The following is a 19281-nucleotide window of genomic DNA, read 5'->3' as shown; positions in this document are numbered from 1 at the left end:
AGCCGCCCAGAGTGGCTGGGGAAACTCAGCCAGATGGGCGGGGTATAAATAATAATAATAATAATAATAATAATAATAATAATAATAATAATAATAATAATAATGTTCCATTAAACTGGATACAATGGTAACGATTCTTTTAGGTCCGGGCCTAATATACCCTGAAGGCAGGTAATTGTGGGGTTTTTTTGGATAGTTGAAAGTGGTATAACAGAGAAATCACTGCCCAGGTATATTACACATTTACTGATTTTATCCTGCTATCGGGAAGGTGGGGGTGGTATTTTTTTTGCTTTTTGAAGCACTATGAACACCTGCAAAGCCTGTTCAACTGAGAATGAGAGTGAGCCAAGTGTACTACCCATGGATAGCACTGCCTCTTTCTGGCCACCTGGCTTCATCCACAAGTAGACTTGCTGTACTGTATTAAGTCAACATTAAATCAAGATTATGACATTACTAGGGCACACGATTTTAACCCATCTTTTGACTTACGGGAGTAGTAGCAGGTGAAAACTGTATGGGAGACAGCAGAGGAGGAAGAGGCCTAACCCACTTCAAAATATCTCGCAGATTTTCACCAACTTCGTCCTGTTCCTTGCTGAAAACATCCACGTTGCCCTCTCCCAAATCTGTCTCTGAAATTACTTCTAGAGATCTGTCTTCATAAAAAGTGCCGCCACCATTGTAAGCGCCCGTGGTTTCCATGGCCTTGCTTTCTACCGGGCTTTCATGCCCAGCAAGTCTGTCGTCCAGCTTTGTCTGCAACGGTGCCAAAGAAACGTGCGTTGTACAGGTTTCAGGTGAAGGACAACCAGAAGGCCTCTCTTCTCGAGGCTTCCTGAACTGCTGAATATTCCGCGGCGTTTCTATGGGGCAGAAGATCATCTACAATGTAAACAAGGTTTCCACATTTCCTCCACTTTCTGAAGGTTTTAAAAAAAGTTTTCAAACCAATTTTAAAACAAATGGTTTATTATCCATCTCACTGAGTGCCCTACAGGTACACCCCTGTGCTGTTGAAAGTTTTTTTTTGCAACTCCACAGGCCCTCCAGAAAGTATCCCCTTAATTATTATTTTAAGAAATCCAGGTGTTAATTTTACTGACCACTCTCGGGGGGACCCCTGCTGTGTTTCTGGGGTGCTGTACAGTTTTTATAACCTTCCCATGACCCTCACAAAAATTTTCCTTAAAAAGTGTGACATTCCTAATGCAGTCTTGGAAGAAGGCATAGGAGGAATGAGGACATGCCAAGGAAGATTTCCAGCAGCCTAGAGACAACTGCAAATGCCCTGCAAGTATATATGCATATATTTTGTTCTTGCATTTAAATTATGCAAATATTAAAAGCATAGCGCAAAGTCATTCTAAAGGTTAATTATTGGCATCCGTTTGTCGTGAGATTCAACGGCAGAGTGCTGTTCTAAAAGTACTCACTTGTTTTTCCACGTGCTCTTGAATGACTATGAAAATCTGTTGCTGCAGGTGAGAAAAGAGGCAATTTTTCTTTACTCTTCTTGAAAATTGCAACATACTTTTTCTTTCTCTAAGGAAAGCGACTACTTCCAATTATCTCTAGAGCTACAGTACTTGGGTCTCACCTAAGATGTAGTCATTTTTGTTGATTTGACTTTTTCCTGTCGAGCTGTCAATACACATCCAGAGCTCCTGCAACAGCAGCTTAATTTTTTCTGTAAAATAAACAAACTGTTATGGTACTTGCCGAGAAACATGGATTAATAGAATATATATCTATATCTGTACCTGCACACACATTTCTTCACTAATACAGGGAACATGAAGCATATCCCAAACTGCTGAGGTTATGTCTGTTCCAGTGATGGTAAACCTCTAGCCCACTAGGCCTCCTCTATTGACTTGCCAAGGCATCTCAGTAAAGTTGAAGGAAGCTTGCTATGTCAGGATCTGTTACCTAAAGACACCTGGAGGTGACAACTCCCAACAGAGCAGCTCTCTCTTTGCTGCTGGTTAGCTATTTCCTTGGAGAGTTGAGCAGGGGATGGAGGCCCACCACTCTGGTCCAATGTTCAGGAAACATATGAGCAGTGATAAAGGGTTAGGTGCTCTGGTGGTTTCTCAGTTATTCCTTTCTGGGTTCCCCTTTCTCTGTGCAGAGAGTGGGAACACTTTTGCCCTGGCTCTTCTGCAGCATACATGCATCCTCCAGAAGGGAGGCAACGAGGGAACGTGGCCCTTGAGCTTAGGGAGGTTCTGCTTGCGTTCTACAGCAAATAGGTTCAACCACACTGGGTGAGATAGTGAACCTCACTATCTCTCAGCCTCACCTACCTACATGGCTGTGGTGGGGGATAAAATGGATAGGTAAAAGGTAAAGGACCCCTGGACGGTTAAGTCCAGTCAAAGGCGACTATGGCGTTGCGGCGCTCATCTCACTTTCAGGCTGAGGGAGCTGGCGTTTGTCCACAAACAGCTTTCCAGGTCATATGGCCAGCATGACTAAACTGCTACTGGCGCATGGGGACCGTGACAAGTGCCAGAGCGCATGGAAACGCCGTTTACCTTCCTGCCACAGTGGTACCTATTTATCTACTTGCACTGGCATGCTTTCTAACTGCTAGGTTGGCAGAATTTGGGACAGAGCAACGGGAGCTCACCCCATCGTGTAGATTCGAACCACCAACCTTCTGATCAGCAAGCCCAAGAGACTCAGTGGTTTACCTTTACCTAAAATGGGTACAGGAAGCCATGTATGCTGCTTTAAGCTCCCCGGAGGAAAAATGGGGGAAATGCATGGTTCAAGACACCTCAGTTTGTGCATTTGAGAGTTAGACGCCAGAGTTAAAAGCCAGAACCTGAAGGGCAGCCCTGTAGCAAAGAGGATGCAAAAGCATATATGGAATGGAATGCAGCACTTTCTTGCAAACTGCCCTTGGAAAATGACTGAAGGGCTATACAAAAATACAGTAGTACCTCGGGTTACATACGCTTCAGGTTACATATGCTTCAGGTTACAGACTCCGCTAACCCAGAAATAGTACCTCGGGGTAAGAACTTTGCTTCAGGATGAGAACAGAAATCGTGCTCCGGCAGAAGCAGGAGGCCCCATTAGCTAAAGTGGTGCTTCAGGTTAAGAACGGACCTCCGGAACGAATTAAGTACTTAACCCGAGGTAGCACAAATGAGTCAGCCCAATTTCTCGACAAATTGATGGATATTCAGCAGAAGTTCTGACTTTACACAATTTGTTACAATCACAAGCTAACCAACGTGTTCTTTTCCACTTCTTGGCAACTCCCTTGAGCCTGTGCCTCCTCAGAGGACTCAGTCTGTTGACATGATAAGCAATAGCAAGAAATCCACCTGCATCTATTTAAATTGCATCATTTCCTTCTTGCCTCTGCTTGCCTCTTTGCTAAGTAAAAAGGTAAAGGTACCCCTGCCCGTACGGGCCAGTCTTGACAGACTCTGGGGTTGTGCGCCCATCTCACTCAAGAGGCCGGGGGCCAGCGCTGTCCAGAGACACTTCCGGGTCACGTGGCCAGCGTGACATCGCTGCTCTGGCGAGCCAGAGCCGCACACGGAAACGCCGTTTACCTTCCCGCTAGTAAGCGGTCCCTATTTATCTACTTGCACCCGGGGGTGCTTTCGAACTGCTAGGTTGGCAGGCGCTGGGACCGAACAACGAGAGCGCACCCCGCCGCGGGGATTCAAACCGCTGACCTTTCGATCGGCAAGCCCTAGGCGCTGAGGCTTTTACCCACAGCGCCACCCGCGTCCCCTTTGCTAAGTAAGCTGCGAATTTTTTTTAAAATTGAATGAAATAAAGGCGCTTCGATTGTATCCCTTTGTTGGTATTCTCAGCACTTTGTGGCATGATACCATTTTATTTGCATGTCACCTTTCTATGAAAAGATTCATGCTCAAAGCGGCTTGCAAAAAAAAAGCAATGCATCTCAAAATCAGCCACTGCAAGAACAATTCCATAACAGTTTCATAGCAACATAATAGCAAATATAACATCAAACAAACAAAAGAACACACCAATATTTCAGCATTATAAATATAAGAAGATTACACCTCCTGGAAACTGCAAAAGTAACAAGGGAGACTGATAGCTTTGCCCATGGCTTCCTGGTTGGTACTTGCACGTAAAAGGAGAGGGATAGATTCAGGTCTGGTCACCTGGAGCAGGAAAGAAAGCACTTCCAGGCGACCAGGTAGAGAAGCTTCTTTGAAAGCAAATGTGTCCTTCTCCACACCCCTTAAGGTAAAGGTAAAGGTACCCCTACCCGTACGGGCCAGTCTTGACAGACTCTGGGGTTGTGCGCCCATCTCACTTAAGAGGCCGGGGGCCAGCGCTGTCCGGAGACACTTCCGGGTCACGTGGCCAGCGTGACAAAGCTGCATCTGGCGAGCCAGCGCAGCACACGGAAACGCCGTTTACCTTCCCGCCAGTAAGTGGTCCCTATTTATCTACTTGCACCCGGGAGTGCTTTCGAACTGCTAGGTTGGCAGGCGCTGGGACCGAGCAGCGGGAGCGCACCCCGCCGCGGGGATTCGAACCGCCGACCTTTCGATCGGCAAGCCCTAGGCGCTGAGGCTTTTACCCACAGCGCCACCTGCATCCCACACCCCTTAACAAGTCATGAATGCACTCAACTGAACCTGGGTGGGCAGACTAGTCAGATTTTTGCCTGTTGATCTGAAAATGGCAACTGCACTTCAGACATAGCCTTCTAAACAAAAAAAAGTTCTAGTGTCCTATAATAGCTTGAAGTGGGAAGGGAAGGGTTGAAGGGATAGCCCAAACTCCCACTCAGCAGATGCCCAGCATATACAAAAGCACAAAAGTTTTAAGCCCCTTTGTCAGGAAGACCAGGGTTAAATTCTAAAACACCTCTCTACAATCCACCCCAAATGCATCGCAACATTTCTTCTAAAATTCCCCCATGAGCGCAACAGAACCCAACAGCTTGCTCCCCACCCACGCAGATCAATTCCTTACAGCTCTGTTGTCTGCCATCTAATCCTCTAGGCTTCCACTCACTCTACAAAACTGGGGAAATTGCAAATGTTGCCTTCTGCTTGGCCGTCCAATGCTCTCCACGCTCATTGAGATGTGCTGCTAATTTCAAGGGAGCAGTGGTGACAGGCCACGGCTGAGACATTCAACATTAGCCAGCAATGAATCAGTCTCTCAGTGGTTCAATAATTTGCAGGGGGTTAGATGCTGGAAAGCAAGGCTTTGGGCCTCATGTCTGATGACCTTGTCTTAGGCAATGATAAATAATTTGTCTCCATCCAACTGCAGTTCTAAGAAGCAAAGAATACTTACAGCAGAGTAACAAGTTCAAGCCGACATAAAAGCTATCGCAGGGGTAGGCAACCTAAGACCCGGGAGCCGGATCCGGCCCAATCGCCTTCTCAATCCAGCCCATGGATGGTCCAGGAATCAGCGTGTTTTTACATGAGTAGAATGTGTCCTTTTATTTAAAATGCATCTCTGGGTTATTTGTGGGGCATAGGAATTTGTTCATTTCCCCCCCACAAAATATAGTCTGGCCCACCACATGGTCTGAGGGATGGTGGACCGGCTCACGGCTGAAAAAGGTCGCTGACCCCTGACCTATTGTCATGCAGCTTGTTACATGTGGATGAAAGCAAAGCAAAACCTTAGGGCTTTCTAGCTGAGGAGGCCGTGCTCTCAAGCCCTTTTCTCAGCCAGATTTTGGGGCCTTGCACATGTCCCATGCAGTGGGCATTCACTCTCCTATTCAGCTCCTTTAGGGTACCTGCAAGAATCCAAGTAGGGCTGAAAGGTGAGGCCTTGTGGTATGAGGATGCGATGATTGTACAGATGACAACTCAAAGAACAGCAGCTATGAGCAATTGCTTCTTATATTAGAGAGAAAATATTTATACATACCAACCTTTGTCTAGGTCTGCTACAGGACTTGCTCTCTCACTTTGGGTCTCAGCATTCTTCAGCACTGAGGGGAAATAGGACAGACACGGATATCAGATCAACAATTGAAACTGTAACCCTGCCACTGAAAATCCATTCAGGTAAAATAAAGTGAAGCATCACCTTTCTTTTGCTTTGCATTCGGGAAGCCATCAGTCTTCTCCTGTCAACATCAAGGGAAGAAAACCATACCACATTAACATCCTTAACTTGTAGTACTCACAGTGGAAAGAGATTCGACTCTGGTTACTGTTTAAATTACCTCATGACCTCTCAAATGTATTATACAGTGGCACCTCGGGTTACAAACACCTCGGGTTACAAACGCTTCGGGTTACAAACTCCGCTAACCCGGAAGTAGTACCTCGGGTTAAGAACTTTGCCCCAAGATGAGAATGGAAATTGCGTGCCGGCGGTGCGATGGGAGGCCCCATCAGCGAAAGCGCGCCTCAGGTTAAGAACGGTTTCGGGTTAAGAACGGACCTCCGGAATGAATTAAGTTCGTAACCCGAGGTACCACTGTACAGGGATTGGGAGTCTCCAGATTTAGCTAGACTACAACTCCCATTGTCCCTTACAGCTGGTCATGCTGGCTGGGGCTGATAGGGGTTGGAGTCCATCATCATCTGGAGGGTCACAGGCTCCCTGGTTTCATAGGCTTGGTGGAAAATCGGAACTGTCCCTTGTTCCTCTTGCCATCTCCTATCCCTCCCCTTCTATGTGTATTGTTACCTCTTCACTCCCTCTGTCCAAATTTAGACTGTAAGGTCCAAGGTGGAGGGAGGAGGAGGAGAGAGCTGTCTTTTATTTTACCCCCCCCCCCAATTATCATGGCACATGGGTACCGTGTAACAATAACTTTTTTACTTTGGACCGTAAAGCCAACAACAATTCTAAACAATTTCTGCAATCAGTCCCCCCCCCCAGCCCAGTCTTACACCAGTTTACCCATTACAATGATGGGAAACAGGTCACCAACAGATAAACACAGGGGGAAAAGAAGGCATACCAAGTCCATCTGACTCAACATTTATGACACACACTCTGCATCTTGGGGGGGGAAATCATTAGGAGGAGATATGCTGGGCGATCCAAGACTTACTCTGTGACTTATAACAAACCATGCAAAGAAACACTAATTTGCGCTTACTGCAAAAATGCAAAAAAACCCCCCCAAAAACCCAAAAACCCTGCTTAAGAAAGTTACCTGTGCTTTCTTCAATTCCTTCTCAAGAACTTTCTTCTCTGCTTTCAGCTGCTTGAATTCCTGGGTGTGCTTTGCTGCAGCCTCTTCATTTAAAGGAAAAAAGCAATCAAAATGCATGAAAACCATTAAGCTAGACTTAATGGCGCAAAAGTCAGCAAACAAGGGTGAAATCCACTTGCATGGTGTTGCCTCCCTTTCAGATTTGTCAAACTCTAACAGTTTATTCAGGGGTTGCAGCATTCAGCTCTGCACTATCATGTATTTCATTAGGATTTCATCACACTGGATGAATGCCGCTTGGCTCAGTCAGAGACATGTATTATCCTACCAACTGCACACAACATTTCCACAGCTTTTTCTTCAAATGCATAAATACCCACATGCCTTAGAATTCTGCTTAATGAGCCCTAGGGAACTAGAATTTTATTCATACTAAACACCATTGACAACAAAACCTTTCCATGTAATAAAATATATTTGCACCCTTCCATTTCAACAGGTCAAATTCTTAAACTGTGCTTTGTCAAGGTTTGCTGTGAGACCATAAAATGCATACAGGTATCCTTAAATGGCAATAATCAAGTCTGAGTTCTTTACATAATGTTATACTCAGATAAAAATTTATGCAGCGATCCAACTAGGTTTGCTGTAAGTGGATCAACCTCCGCAGGTTATTCAGCTACCAGGGGTTTGGCAGAGGTGGTACACTGACATTTTAATTTATAAACACTCAAGAGACAAATTTCTTAACAGTTATTTTAGTTTCCTTTGGACATTAAACAAGTAGAGTAATACGTGACATGAAAATCAGGACAAAAACAAACAAGAAATAATTTTAAGGAGCTTTCATTCTTAATTTCAGGATCTTGTCACAGCTACTAACAACTGCCCAGAGCCAGGACAGGAGAGCATAATTGGCTTCCTGCTGTCATTTCTCATATATTTTCACGAGAAAATATAGTATAAACCTTTTATGATTTAAATAATGAAATTATTTCACAGCTTTCTAACAACAGACCACTCTAAATTCTAACAATTCATGACTTAAGGCAATCTTGGCATTTTTATACTTTGATTGACAGTTTCGTTAAAACAGGGACTCAGCTACACAGCTGCAACTAAAATGTTTTAAGTGTTCTAAGTGCAATATACAATGTGACACTAGATGGTGAGCCTTATGGAAAATTCAATGTATTTTAAAAAACACTTTTATAAAAGCATTTTCAGAATGGTTTTTATATGTGTGTACATTCCACCCAGATGTATAATTAACCCTTTACAAGCCAATTCATTCTCGCACTAGCTAGCTCAATTTTATCTCAGGAATTGTTCTTTCTTTTATTCCCATGAAACAGAAGCAAAGCATTTGACACTGCAATCCTGATATTAGTTGAAATGGGGCAAAAGGTAAAGGCAACAGTGAAGAAAGCAAAAGGTGAATGAAACTCAGGTTTTTAAGGTAAACTGACTGGGGCAAAATTGTTGGTGTACCTCTCAACCCTACTTAAAATACACATCAACTATGCAACACTCTCTTTTCTTACAACAATGTATTACTTTAAACCTAAAGGTTTTCTGTATCTGAAATGTGAATTTATTTGCAGTGAATTACCTTCGAGTTTCTTCACTTTAGTTTCCAGTTTCTTCTTCCTGACCATGTTTTAAAAAAAACAACACAAAAAATGAGGATAGTATTCTATTGATACAGATTTTTGGCTTTTTGTTCAATCTAATAAACAGAACATAAAAGCTTCCTTGATAACACAGGTTTATTATGATTTGTGTAGCTCGGGTTTACACTTCCGGTTGAGTTTTGAATTAGAAACTGGACCCGCGCCCAGTTCTTTGTGATGCTAGGACCCCACAATCGTCACCTCTGCTACACTGTCTGTCCATAAAATATATCATACATCAAGGGAGAGGAGCAGGTAGAAAAGTCATGCCAAAGGAGAGACAGCATGCTGCCCAGCTGGGCAATGAGTTTTGGTTACAGTCCACTCTGAACATATCTACAGTGGTGCCTCGCAAGACGAAAATAATCCGTTCCGCGAGTCTCTTCGTCTAGCGGTTTTTTTGTCTTGCGAAGCAACCCTATTAGCGGCTTAGCGGTTTAGCGCTATTAGCGGTTTAGCGGCTATTAAAGGCTTAGTGGCTTAGCGGCTAAAAGGCTATTAGCGGTTTAGCAGCTATTAAAGGCTTAGCGGCTTAGCGGCTAAAAGGCTATTAGCGGCTTAGAAAAAGGGGGGGGGGAGCGAAAAAAATCGCAAGACTTGCAAGACGTTTCCGTCTTGCAAAGCAAGCCCATAGGGAAATTTGTCTTGCGAAGCAACTCAAAAAACGGAAAACCCTTTCGTCTAGCGGGTTTTTTTTGTCTTGCGAGGCATTCGTCTTGCGGGGCACCACTGTACTCCATTCACTGCAGCAAAGAACGCACCACCTCCCAGAATGGGAAGTGGTCGGAAGTCCACTAATTCAGAGTGTGCCCCAGAGTTCTTTGCACCACTGAATAGGGAAGTCAGCTAGGTCAGATGTAGCACATGCCTCCCCTTCCACACAATTTTTGGCCAGGCTAATTGAATTGAAATACTTTATTGACACTTGTACAACTTGTATACAGTGAGATTACACGAGGACCCCCCACTCAGCTCTCTTAGTCTTAATTCCCCTCATTTACTGATGCACAGCCACCAAACCCACAAGTCAGTTGCCTGGTTGTTATCTTTTCATTCAGCAGCCTAACAGCCAAAGGATAAAAGCTGTTCTTTACCCTGTTGGTGCGACTAATCATGCTTCTATATCTTCTGCCCGAGGGCAGGAGATCAAGAAAGTGCCGGCCAGGGTGTGAATCATCCCTGAGAATTTTCCTCACTCTCCTGAGGCAACCTTTTTTCGCTATTTCATCCAGTCGATTCACGGGACAGCCCATAATATCTTGTGCTGTATTCACCACCCTCTGTAGGCACTTCCTATCAGTTGATGTCAAACCAGCGTACCATACCGTGATGCAGTATGAAAGGATACTTTCTATTGTTGACCAGTAGAAGGAGATCATCAAATGTTGATTGACATCGTTCTTCCGCAATAATCTGAGGAGATGGAGTTTCTGTTGGGCTTTCTTAACCACCTGGGTTGTATTTATTTTCCAAGTAAGGTCTTCACTGAGATAAGCCCCTAGGAATTTAAAGGAAGAGACTCTCTCCACACAGCGGGGCTAGTTCTCCTCTCTTCCTCCGAAAGTCCAACACCATCTCCTTTGTCTTGCTGATATTAAGGTGCAAGTTGCTCCCTAGGCACCATGTAGATATTTGTACACCTGCCGTCCAAATCTTGGAATGCACCCTACCTCAAGCCACTGTGGGGCATATTCATGTTGTGCATTTCACGCAAGGATCAAAATAAACCTAGCCCTTTTTTGTCCGGAAGACTAGTAGAAGTTAAGTGAATGTCCCCTCAGCCAGCAACCATTTCCAAGTAATCAACAGGCCTTAATTTGCCGCACCCTGTGAAGTCCACTTTATGGAATGTGGGTTCTGATAATCCCAGTCCCAAACAGTGAGAAGGGTAGGTAGGGAATGAATTCAGAACGGGTTGCTCGCCTCTCCTTTTGGACTGCTAGGCTCCCCCTCCCTGAAACACCACCTAATATCGTTTTGTGTTTCAGTACTGGTACTATGTGGCCTTAACAACTGATGAGATGTACAAGAAGTACCGTATTTTTCGCTCCGTAAGACACACTTTTCCCCTCCTAAAAAGCAAGGGGAAATGTGTGCGCGTCTTATGGAGTGAATGCAGGCAGGAGGCTCTGCTCAGCGCTCCCTTTAAAGAGCCGCGTGGAGTGTGTGTGTGGCTCTTGGGGGCTTTTCCCCAAGGAGGGAGAAGGGCAGCCCGTCAGTCCCTCCTCCCTCCTCGGGGAAAAGCCCCCAAGAGCCGCACACACGCTCCACACGCTCTTTAAAGAGAGCACGGCTTTTGAGGGAGGTGGGGGAAGGGACAGAGGGCAGCCCGTTAAAGTTTTTTTTTTCTAGCATTCCCCCTCTAAAAACTAGGTGCATCTTATGGTCAGGTGTGTCTTATGGAGCGAAAAGTACGGTAGCATATGATTAATTCCTACACTGAGAGAGTTCTTAATTCCCTCTCTTTCCCCGCAAACAATACTATAATCTGAACATAGAAGAATTTTTCATCTAACTGCAAAGGTGAAAAATAGTAGAAATTCACCATTTGGTTCATTTATATGACTCACATCGTGTCACTTTTGTTCATTTCATCTTTCACCCGAACATATTCCAGATGAGTTTCCTGGTATATCTTGAGTGAACTCTAGTTAAAGAAACAGATAGTGATTAAAATACAGACATGCAAATAAACAAATATTTTCGTATAGCTAATGCACTGATTCCTAATATCATAAAACAGCATCGTGAAAGTCAGAAGACATACACTAAATAAGGTTGCAGGAGAAGGGGTGTCCACAGCTGTGGAACCACCACTAAAAAGACTCTGGCCCTGATGCCTACTAGGGCTGGGCGATATTAGCTTGAAATAGTTGAAAAGCGGAGGTGCCGAGGGAAGAATGAGCTCCATTGGCCAGATACAGCTCCTTCCTCCGCACACCGGGTGCTGGTGACAGAGGGAGCCCCTCTGCTGCCAGCGCTGGCACGCCAAGGGAAGAACGAGCTCCATTGGCTCCATTGCCTCGTTCCTCCCTCGGTTTGAGGGCCAGAATATCTCAGAATAAAAAGATGTTCTCATGGGACAAATGGGGAGGCCTAGAGGGGTTAATCAGTTAGTCCTGTGGGTCTGAAGCTCCCCTTCCTTGCACGAAGGGATTACAGAACAACCCTCCAGCTACCTGAGTGAGGTGCAAGCCCTCACTCAGGGACAGGCAATCCAGATGTCTCAAAGCAGGCCTCGCCACTTTCTTTCTAAATATTTTCTAATTACCTTCTTCTCCTCCAGCTCTGCTTTCACAGATCCCAGCTCCTCCTGGCACTTTTCTAGAGGCAATATTTTCTGCAGCATTTGCTCCACTTGGTGACGAAGTGTGTCATTTTCTCTGAAACGGGGCAATTCATGTAACAGGAGTGGAAACGAAACAAGAGACTTGCATGCAATATCTTACTGTCTCCGTGGACACGAAGCCACAGTAGTCCCATGCCCTCCCACCATGCCCCAAGCCACATAGCAAACACAAACCAAAATGTCCTTATAATATCCCATTGCACTCTCAAACATACTTGCTTAAAAACTATTCTCGACACCTCACTCTTTTGTCTCAGGGAGCAGACAAAGTACAGAACCAATTATTAACACCCAGAGATTCTGTAATGGTTCAAGGGGTTGCTTGTGCGTAAGCCGGTGCAAACACCTGGCTGGGTTGCCTGAGTGAACCTTTTCTGTCCGGACGGCCACTCTCTCGTGGCTGTCTCAATCGCTGGCAGAATCCGTCAGTGGGCGTTTCTTAAACTTCTTCCAGCAAAGAAGCTCTTTGACGCCTAGTCTCCTCCTACTCTCTCTGCGCGAAAGCCTTCTGCGCAAGGAGGGCGTAGGCAGCAGAGGACCTCTACTCTCCCCGCTGGTCCCCGGCAAGGAGTCATGGGACCGCCTCGCTGCTTCCCCCATCTGCCCCCCTTCTCCACTGGTGCTACGCTGATTCTCTTCCCCAGAAGATGGGCTGCCTCTCCCACTCCCGGGACGCTCTCTGGAATCCCTCTGGATTTTGCTCTCTCCCTCCGGCACTGATGGCAGTTCCCTGACAGATTCATCCAGCAGTGATAACTCCCAAGCCCAAAGCCTTGGGCACCGCGTCAGAATTCAAGCAGAATGAGTTCTTACCTTACAGCAAATTGAAGCTGTGATATCTGGTTAAAGAAAACCTGAAATGCAGAGATTAGCTTGACGGCCACAGTTACAGATCAACAAAACCCACTGTGCCTCAGAGGCATTTCTTATGAGTCTGTTGATAGTCTGATAGCAATATTCATGTACGAAAAGGATGCATTTCATGTCTTGCCTCGAAGGAAGCACGAAGAAGATATTTTATTATTACTCTCAAGTGCCCAAGAACTTGAGAACTGTACACAGCAGAACCTGACATGTCAATGGTTGAGTTTGCTTTTACCATGTATGTGAATGGCAGCTTGTCTTTGCATGCTTCATTTTCCCTACCATTGTCTGGCAATCTCACATGCAAGATTTGAGCCTCTATAGGCTTGGGGTCTACCTACAAACTACACCTACAACAGGAGAAACATTTTCTCTGATGATCTTCTGCTGACACGCAAAAAGCATTTTTATTCATATAGACTTTTGGTCCAATAAGTTGACTTGTTATGATTTGCAGTTTGCTCAATTGGATGTTGTTTTTATCAGTTTTACCTTCTTTTATGCTGTTCCCATTTTATCCTTTGTATTTTACTCTGTTAACAGCCTTCAGCAGTATTTGGGATACACATATTATACATACCTAACAAACAAAATGTAGTGTTGGTTATGATGAATATATTGAGCTTGCACACTCTGGATTTTCCCTTTCAATCTGTGCAATTAGGAGCCTGGTTTTTTCCAGCATGTATGCATTTTCCAATGAAAGCCCAACAAGGCTTGTTTCTAAAGCAGCTGCACCCAAATATTAAAAAAATTAACCTCAAAGCAGCAACCTTCAGGCTTTAGCATGACAGTGAAAGACGGGGTCAGGATACACTAGAGGCTTCAGTTACAGAAGCCTCTTTCACACAATGTTCACAAAAGCTGTTCCCGTTGCCAAGGAAACGGGATGCCTCCTTTCTGTCAAGGACACTGTGGCTGCTGTTCCCTACCTGTGTGCTGCTGCCTGATGCAACTCAGAGTAATCTGAGCCTTGGCAAATTACACCACCAAGATTTCAAGTCACAAAGTTGCTACCTTTTCAACAACATCTGTAGGGTGTGCAGTTCAGCCACCCAGTACAGACCTGCTCACTATGTATCATAAAGTTCTAACACTTAAACACACCCTACCACCACTTTAGATTTCCCACAACAGTGCTTTGCTCCAAGCAATACACATTCAATTTATTTTCTAGGAAAAGAAACGCAAAAAGGATATCGTTGCACTTTTGCTGGTATTCTGTCAGCAGGTGGCTGTAAGAGAGAGAAGGGGAGAGAGAATTAAATGCAGGTCCATGCTGAACAAACAAATACATGAAATATTATTGTGCCTGGTGCATATTGAAACTGATCTCTGTGATTTATAGATTAGTTAGCAAGGGCAGATAGGCTTTCTCACATTACTACAAAAAAAAATCAGATTTATTTATTTTAAAAATGTAACACGTCCTTCCACTTCTCACACCAGTATAGATAATATGTTGCACATATGTTCGCACGTAATGTAAAGCCAAACCATGCCTTAGTGTAAGTGTGTGGGTTATCAGTGAGGGCTACCTGGGAGTAAGATATGGTTTGGCTCTCAGTGTGTTATCCAAACCCAGGCTCATGGACTGGCTCACTCCAGGCAAACCACGAGCTGTAACCAAGGTCTGCTACTGGTTTACATCTTGTACTATATTTGGGAGGATGCCACACTACGCCAAACCATGGCTTTGCTCTGGGTAGCACAACAGCAGGAAGAGGGCAATTGTTGTCACCTTCTCTTCAGTAGCCTGTGTGCTCGTCCTAAGCCATCTTTAGCTTAGCATTATGTGCTACCTGAATCAATGTTTGCCCATTTACAGTCCTTCCCCCACACAGCGCCTTTGTGGACTACAAGAACTCCTGTAGTCCTGTGCTGAAAAGTTAAGTCTGCTGCACTGCATCAGGGCCAAACCAAATGCAATTATGCAGAGCAGGGGATTTTACTCCCATTGGGTTTGAATAAGATTGAAAGCAGTCGAGCTGTGCACAAGAGCGGAAAAATGAAAAACAGTTATGCGTACACAAGCGAAAAATACATTTGTACAAAAATGGTGACAACGTACTTACTCAGTATCAATGATCTTTTGCTTTAATGCAATTAGGGCAGCTACGTATTCATTTAAATTCTGAAAGAAAAAAATGTAGAAGCCAGTTAAGGAAATTCAGCTCCCACACTCCAATAATATCTTCTAAGTTCGTACTACCCCAACTGGGCACATGTTAGGAATGTTTGGTCTGCAGACAGCAAAAAAATTGGAAACCTGAAAGGCAATGCAATCACAGACAAGATGAAGCAGGTGGCAAATGAATATGTAAAAATCACTTAGATGATTTTTTAAAAATAAAAAAAATAAAAAGGCAAACGAACCCGAATAATCTTAGGTTAGTATATTTACAGTACTTAAATTTTAAAAAGAAGCAGTGGATAGAGCTCAATGCCCCAGGTGCCCATAAATTAGGAATTTTAGGCCTATCCTAAGCATTAGAATTCCTGCCAACCTAGCAGTTTGAAAGCACGTCAAAGTGCAAGTAAATAAATAGGTACCGCTCCGGCGGGAAGGTAAACGGCGTTTCCGTGCGCTGCTCTGGTTTCGCCAGAAGCGGCTTAGTCATGCTGGCCACATGACCTGGAAAGCTGTCTGCGGACAAACGCCGGCTCCCTTGGCCTGTAAAGCGAGATGAGCGCCGCAACCCCAGAGTCATTCACGACTGGACTTAATTGTCAGGGGTCCCTTTATCTTTACCTTTAAGCATTAGACTATACAAACCCAGGTTTAGCCTTTTCAGTGGTAGCTCTGCATTTGTGGAATGACCTTCCTTTTGAGGTTTGGCTTGCCTTCACTTTATATTCGTTTAGACACCAGGCAAAAGCTCGTCTTTTTTGCCACACTTTGGTGGGGAAGAGTCGTTCCCGAGTTTTGATGCTGGCAGTTATGTTAATGTACAGTCATACCTCGGGTTGAAGCCGCTTCAGGTTAAGCATTTTCAGGTTGTGCTCTGCGTTACTTCCGGGTTTCGCCGCTCGCACATGCGCAGACGCTCAAAATGATGTCACACGCATGCACGGAAGCAGCAAATCACGACCTGTGCACGCGGGTTGCGTTCGCTTCAGGATGAGAACGGGGCTCCAGAACGGATACCGTTCGCATCCAGAGGTACCACTGTACTGCTTTCCTGGCCAATTCTCAGCAGGTTTCCTAACATTTGGTGGGAAACTTGGAACCTGAGCATCTTAAAGACTTTAATAAAATTAATTTAAATGGAATGTGGGAGGGGTGAGAGGGATTTGAAATCTACAGTGGTACCTCGGGTTACATACGCTTCAGGTTACAGACTCTGCTAACCCAGAAATAGTGCTTCAGGTTAAGAACTTTGCTTCAGGATGAGAACAGAAATCGTGCAGCGGCGGTGCAGCAGCAGCAGGAGGCCCCATTAGCTAAAATGGTGCTTCAGGTTAAGTACAGACCTCCGGAACGAATTAAGTACTTAACCTGAGGTACCACTGTATTTGTTCATCAGCATCATATAGTGTAGTTTAAAACTTATTTCAAAATGTCAGGGACAAGATGGATTAGAAGTTATAGGGCATTAGTATTAGACAATGAAGGCAACAAGCAATCACAATAGAGTTTTTAAAGCTATTTTTGACTATATGTCTCATATTCAGGCAGGCTTGTAGATCACTGTTTGCTGGCTTGGTTACAGCAAGTAAGAATCATCACCAGGTGACCAAGTAGGGAAGACTTTGTTCATTGGAAGATACTTTCTTCTCCTTTCAAATTCTCGATGTGTTACAAATGCTGGAAATAGGTATGCGTGAGCAGGCAAGTGAGCCCATAAACATTTCCTACTTGTATATATTATCTCAAGCAGTTCTATCCAAATTTTATTGGGTTTGAATTATTCAATCGTCTTGATCCTTTTCTGTTTTCCTTCCCTCTACCTTCTGTGACAAGTTCCGCTGCATATTTCTAAATCAGCATTTTCATCGAGCTACCCACAATGACTTTGAAGTCTCTTACAGCACAATCCTAACTATGTCTACTTACAAGTAAATACTACTGATTTCAATGGGGCTTACTCTCAGGCAAGTGGGGTTACAACTACAGTCTTAGGATGTGATCTTATTGCAACTTCTCCAGTGCTGAGTCCCATTGAACTCAACTGGGCTTACTTCTGAATATACATATCGGATTATGGTGGTGCTCACTTGATTTTATAGACTTGGGTTAGTTATCTTTTCCTCCCCAACCCTCTGAAATCACACTTGCAACATACCACTATTATTATTGGTAGTAATCTTTTATTATTACAATTTTTTCATAAATTAATTGGGGTGTATGGGGTGTTAGGGGAGGTGTAGCTAGGGGAGGACATGTTGTGTTCCTTCTGGGGTAGTTTGTCCACCTTTGGTCCCCACCCTGCACTCAGCTCTCACCTGTATCTCCTAGAAGCTGCCAGCATGGGACAGCGGACACAATCCCAGGAAACGGCTTCAGCTGGCCAGCTAAACCAGGTGAGGGGAGCCAATGGGCCTCAAACCCTCTGTGAGTTAGGGACTTCCCCTGCATGCTCTGGCAGATTGTGTGGATGAGACCAATAACGGGTCCAACAGTCAAGAAGATGGTTTCTGCACATGCTGTAGAGGGAAGCGAGGGGTAGATGGGGCTCCTCAACCTGGGAAGGTAGACCATTTAGGAGAAAGAAAACTCTGGTCCTAAACCTCTGCTGCCTTGTGGGATACCATCAGGAGAAGGCTAAGGAGTAAACCCTCCACAAATCCAGAGTGGAGGCCCTAAGGCAGTTGGATGGTGTCATGTCTGCTACCTTCCGGCACATAGCTGTCAATGTTTCCCTTTTTTTAAGGGAAATTCCCTTATACCGAATAGGATTCCTCACAAGAAAAGGGAAAAGTTGACAGCTATGTTCCGACAACTCCTGCACCTAAGCTGGTGCCAAACGTAAAGGTAAAGGTAAAGGTACCCCTGCCCGTACGGGCCAGTCTTGACAGACTCTGGGGTTGTGCGCCCATCTCACTTAAGAGGCCGGGGGCCAGCGCTGTCCGCAGACACTTCTGGGTCACGTGGCTGGCGTGACAAGCTGCATCTCGCGAGCCAGCGCACCACACGGAACGCCGTTTACCTTCCCGCTAGTAAGCGGTCCCTATTTATCTACTTGCACCCGGAGGTGCTTTCGAACTGCTAGGTTGGCAGGCGCTGGGACCGAGCAACGGGAGCGCACTCCGCCGCGGGGATTCGAACCGCCGACCTTTCGATCAGCAAGTCCTAGGTGCCAAACGTACTGCTCTGCTTTTGTTTGGACCCCATCAACAAGGGTTGTGTCATCTAGCCCCCCCCCATACACACTGCCCAGGCTTGTGATCCGGGGAGGTCAGTTTGGTGATAGAGTTTGACTTCACCCCTGGAGGAGCATCCATTGTCTCCTGAGACAGATGCCAACAACCATTTATTAATCGCCTTCTAAATCACTGTCTCAAGGCAATTTACACATAAGATAAGACACTTTACAAATTCCACGCCTGCTAAAAACATTCCTGTTTTAGACAAGGCTAGCTACCCAGATACTTAGAAAGTTGAGGTGATTTTAATCCATTTTTGTTTTTCTTAACTTTTGTATCTTTTGAAGCATGGATATGAATTATTCTTGATTTTAGTGTGTTATCTTTCTGTAAACTGCTTTGGTTTGTTTTTGTTTTTTTACAATGAGGCAGTGTATAAATTTCATGAAATACAGTAAATAGTTAAAAACACAAAAACAACAAATATATTTAAAATGAGACTAAATCTTAGCGAGTGGACACTCACAAAGTTTGGGGAGCTCGTTGAAACAAAAATCATATTCAGCTGCTTCTGAAAAGTGCAGATACTGGGTGCCTCTCTCAACAAGAATGCTTCTCCACATAACAGGGGTAGCCCTGCTGTGAGCTACCGTGGAGAGGGTTTCTGAGATATTTGGGACTTGAAGGAGAAGCTCCCCTGCAGACTGCAGCGTTCTACTGGGTGTATAAGGCAGTCTCTCAAGTAACCTGGTATCAACTAAGGACTACAATAGGTTCCTGGAATGGCTCATAGCTTGCTTTATCCACAATTTGCCAGAACAATTCTGTAGCACCTGAATGTGTTGGTTTTTTTAAAAATACCCAGATCACTCATATGAAAAACAGTTGAAAATGTGAAGACGCATGCCTATACAGTGGTACCTCGGGTTAAG

The 19281-nt window shown here is 44.7% G+C and overlaps 1 protein-coding gene across 3 annotated transcripts in view; it reads right to left on the bottom strand.

The window, feature by feature from the left end:
* The window catches only part of ICE1 (interactor of little elongation complex ELL subunit 1), a 40275-nt gene that overhangs the window by 16773 nt on the left and 4221 nt on the right, over positions 1-19281 (bottom strand). The window contains exons 2-13 of one of the 3 annotated variants that reach the window (XM_028738066.2): positions 15118-15176; positions 14243-14277; positions 12992-13010; positions 12101-12212; positions 11400-11476; positions 8769-8806; positions 7157-7239; positions 6073-6112; positions 5915-5974; positions 1604-1693; positions 1440-1481; positions 496-869 (exon numbers count right to left, since the gene is read on the bottom strand). In XM_028738066.2, coding sequence (XP_028593899.2) covers positions 496-869; positions 1440-1481; positions 1604-1693; positions 5915-5974; positions 6073-6112; positions 7157-7239; positions 8769-8806; positions 11400-11476; positions 12101-12212; positions 12992-13010; positions 14243-14277; positions 15118-15176 — 1029 coding nt within the window. Of the gene's footprint in view, positions 1-495; positions 889-1439; positions 1482-1603; positions 1694-5910; positions 5975-6072; positions 6117-7156; positions 7240-8768; positions 8807-11399; positions 11477-12100; positions 12213-12991; positions 13011-14242; positions 14278-15117; positions 15177-19281 lie in introns of those variants that run through there. The other 2 variants (XM_028738067.2, XM_077933426.1) reach the window with 2 other exon arrangements.

Source organism: Podarcis muralis, chromosome 8 (assembly GCF_964188315.1).
Source record: "Podarcis muralis chromosome 8, rPodMur119.hap1.1, whole genome shotgun sequence".
NCBI lineage: Eukaryota > Metazoa > Chordata > Lepidosauria > Squamata > Lacertidae > Podarcis > Podarcis muralis.
This window is presented reverse-complemented; position numbering and strand designations above follow the sequence as displayed.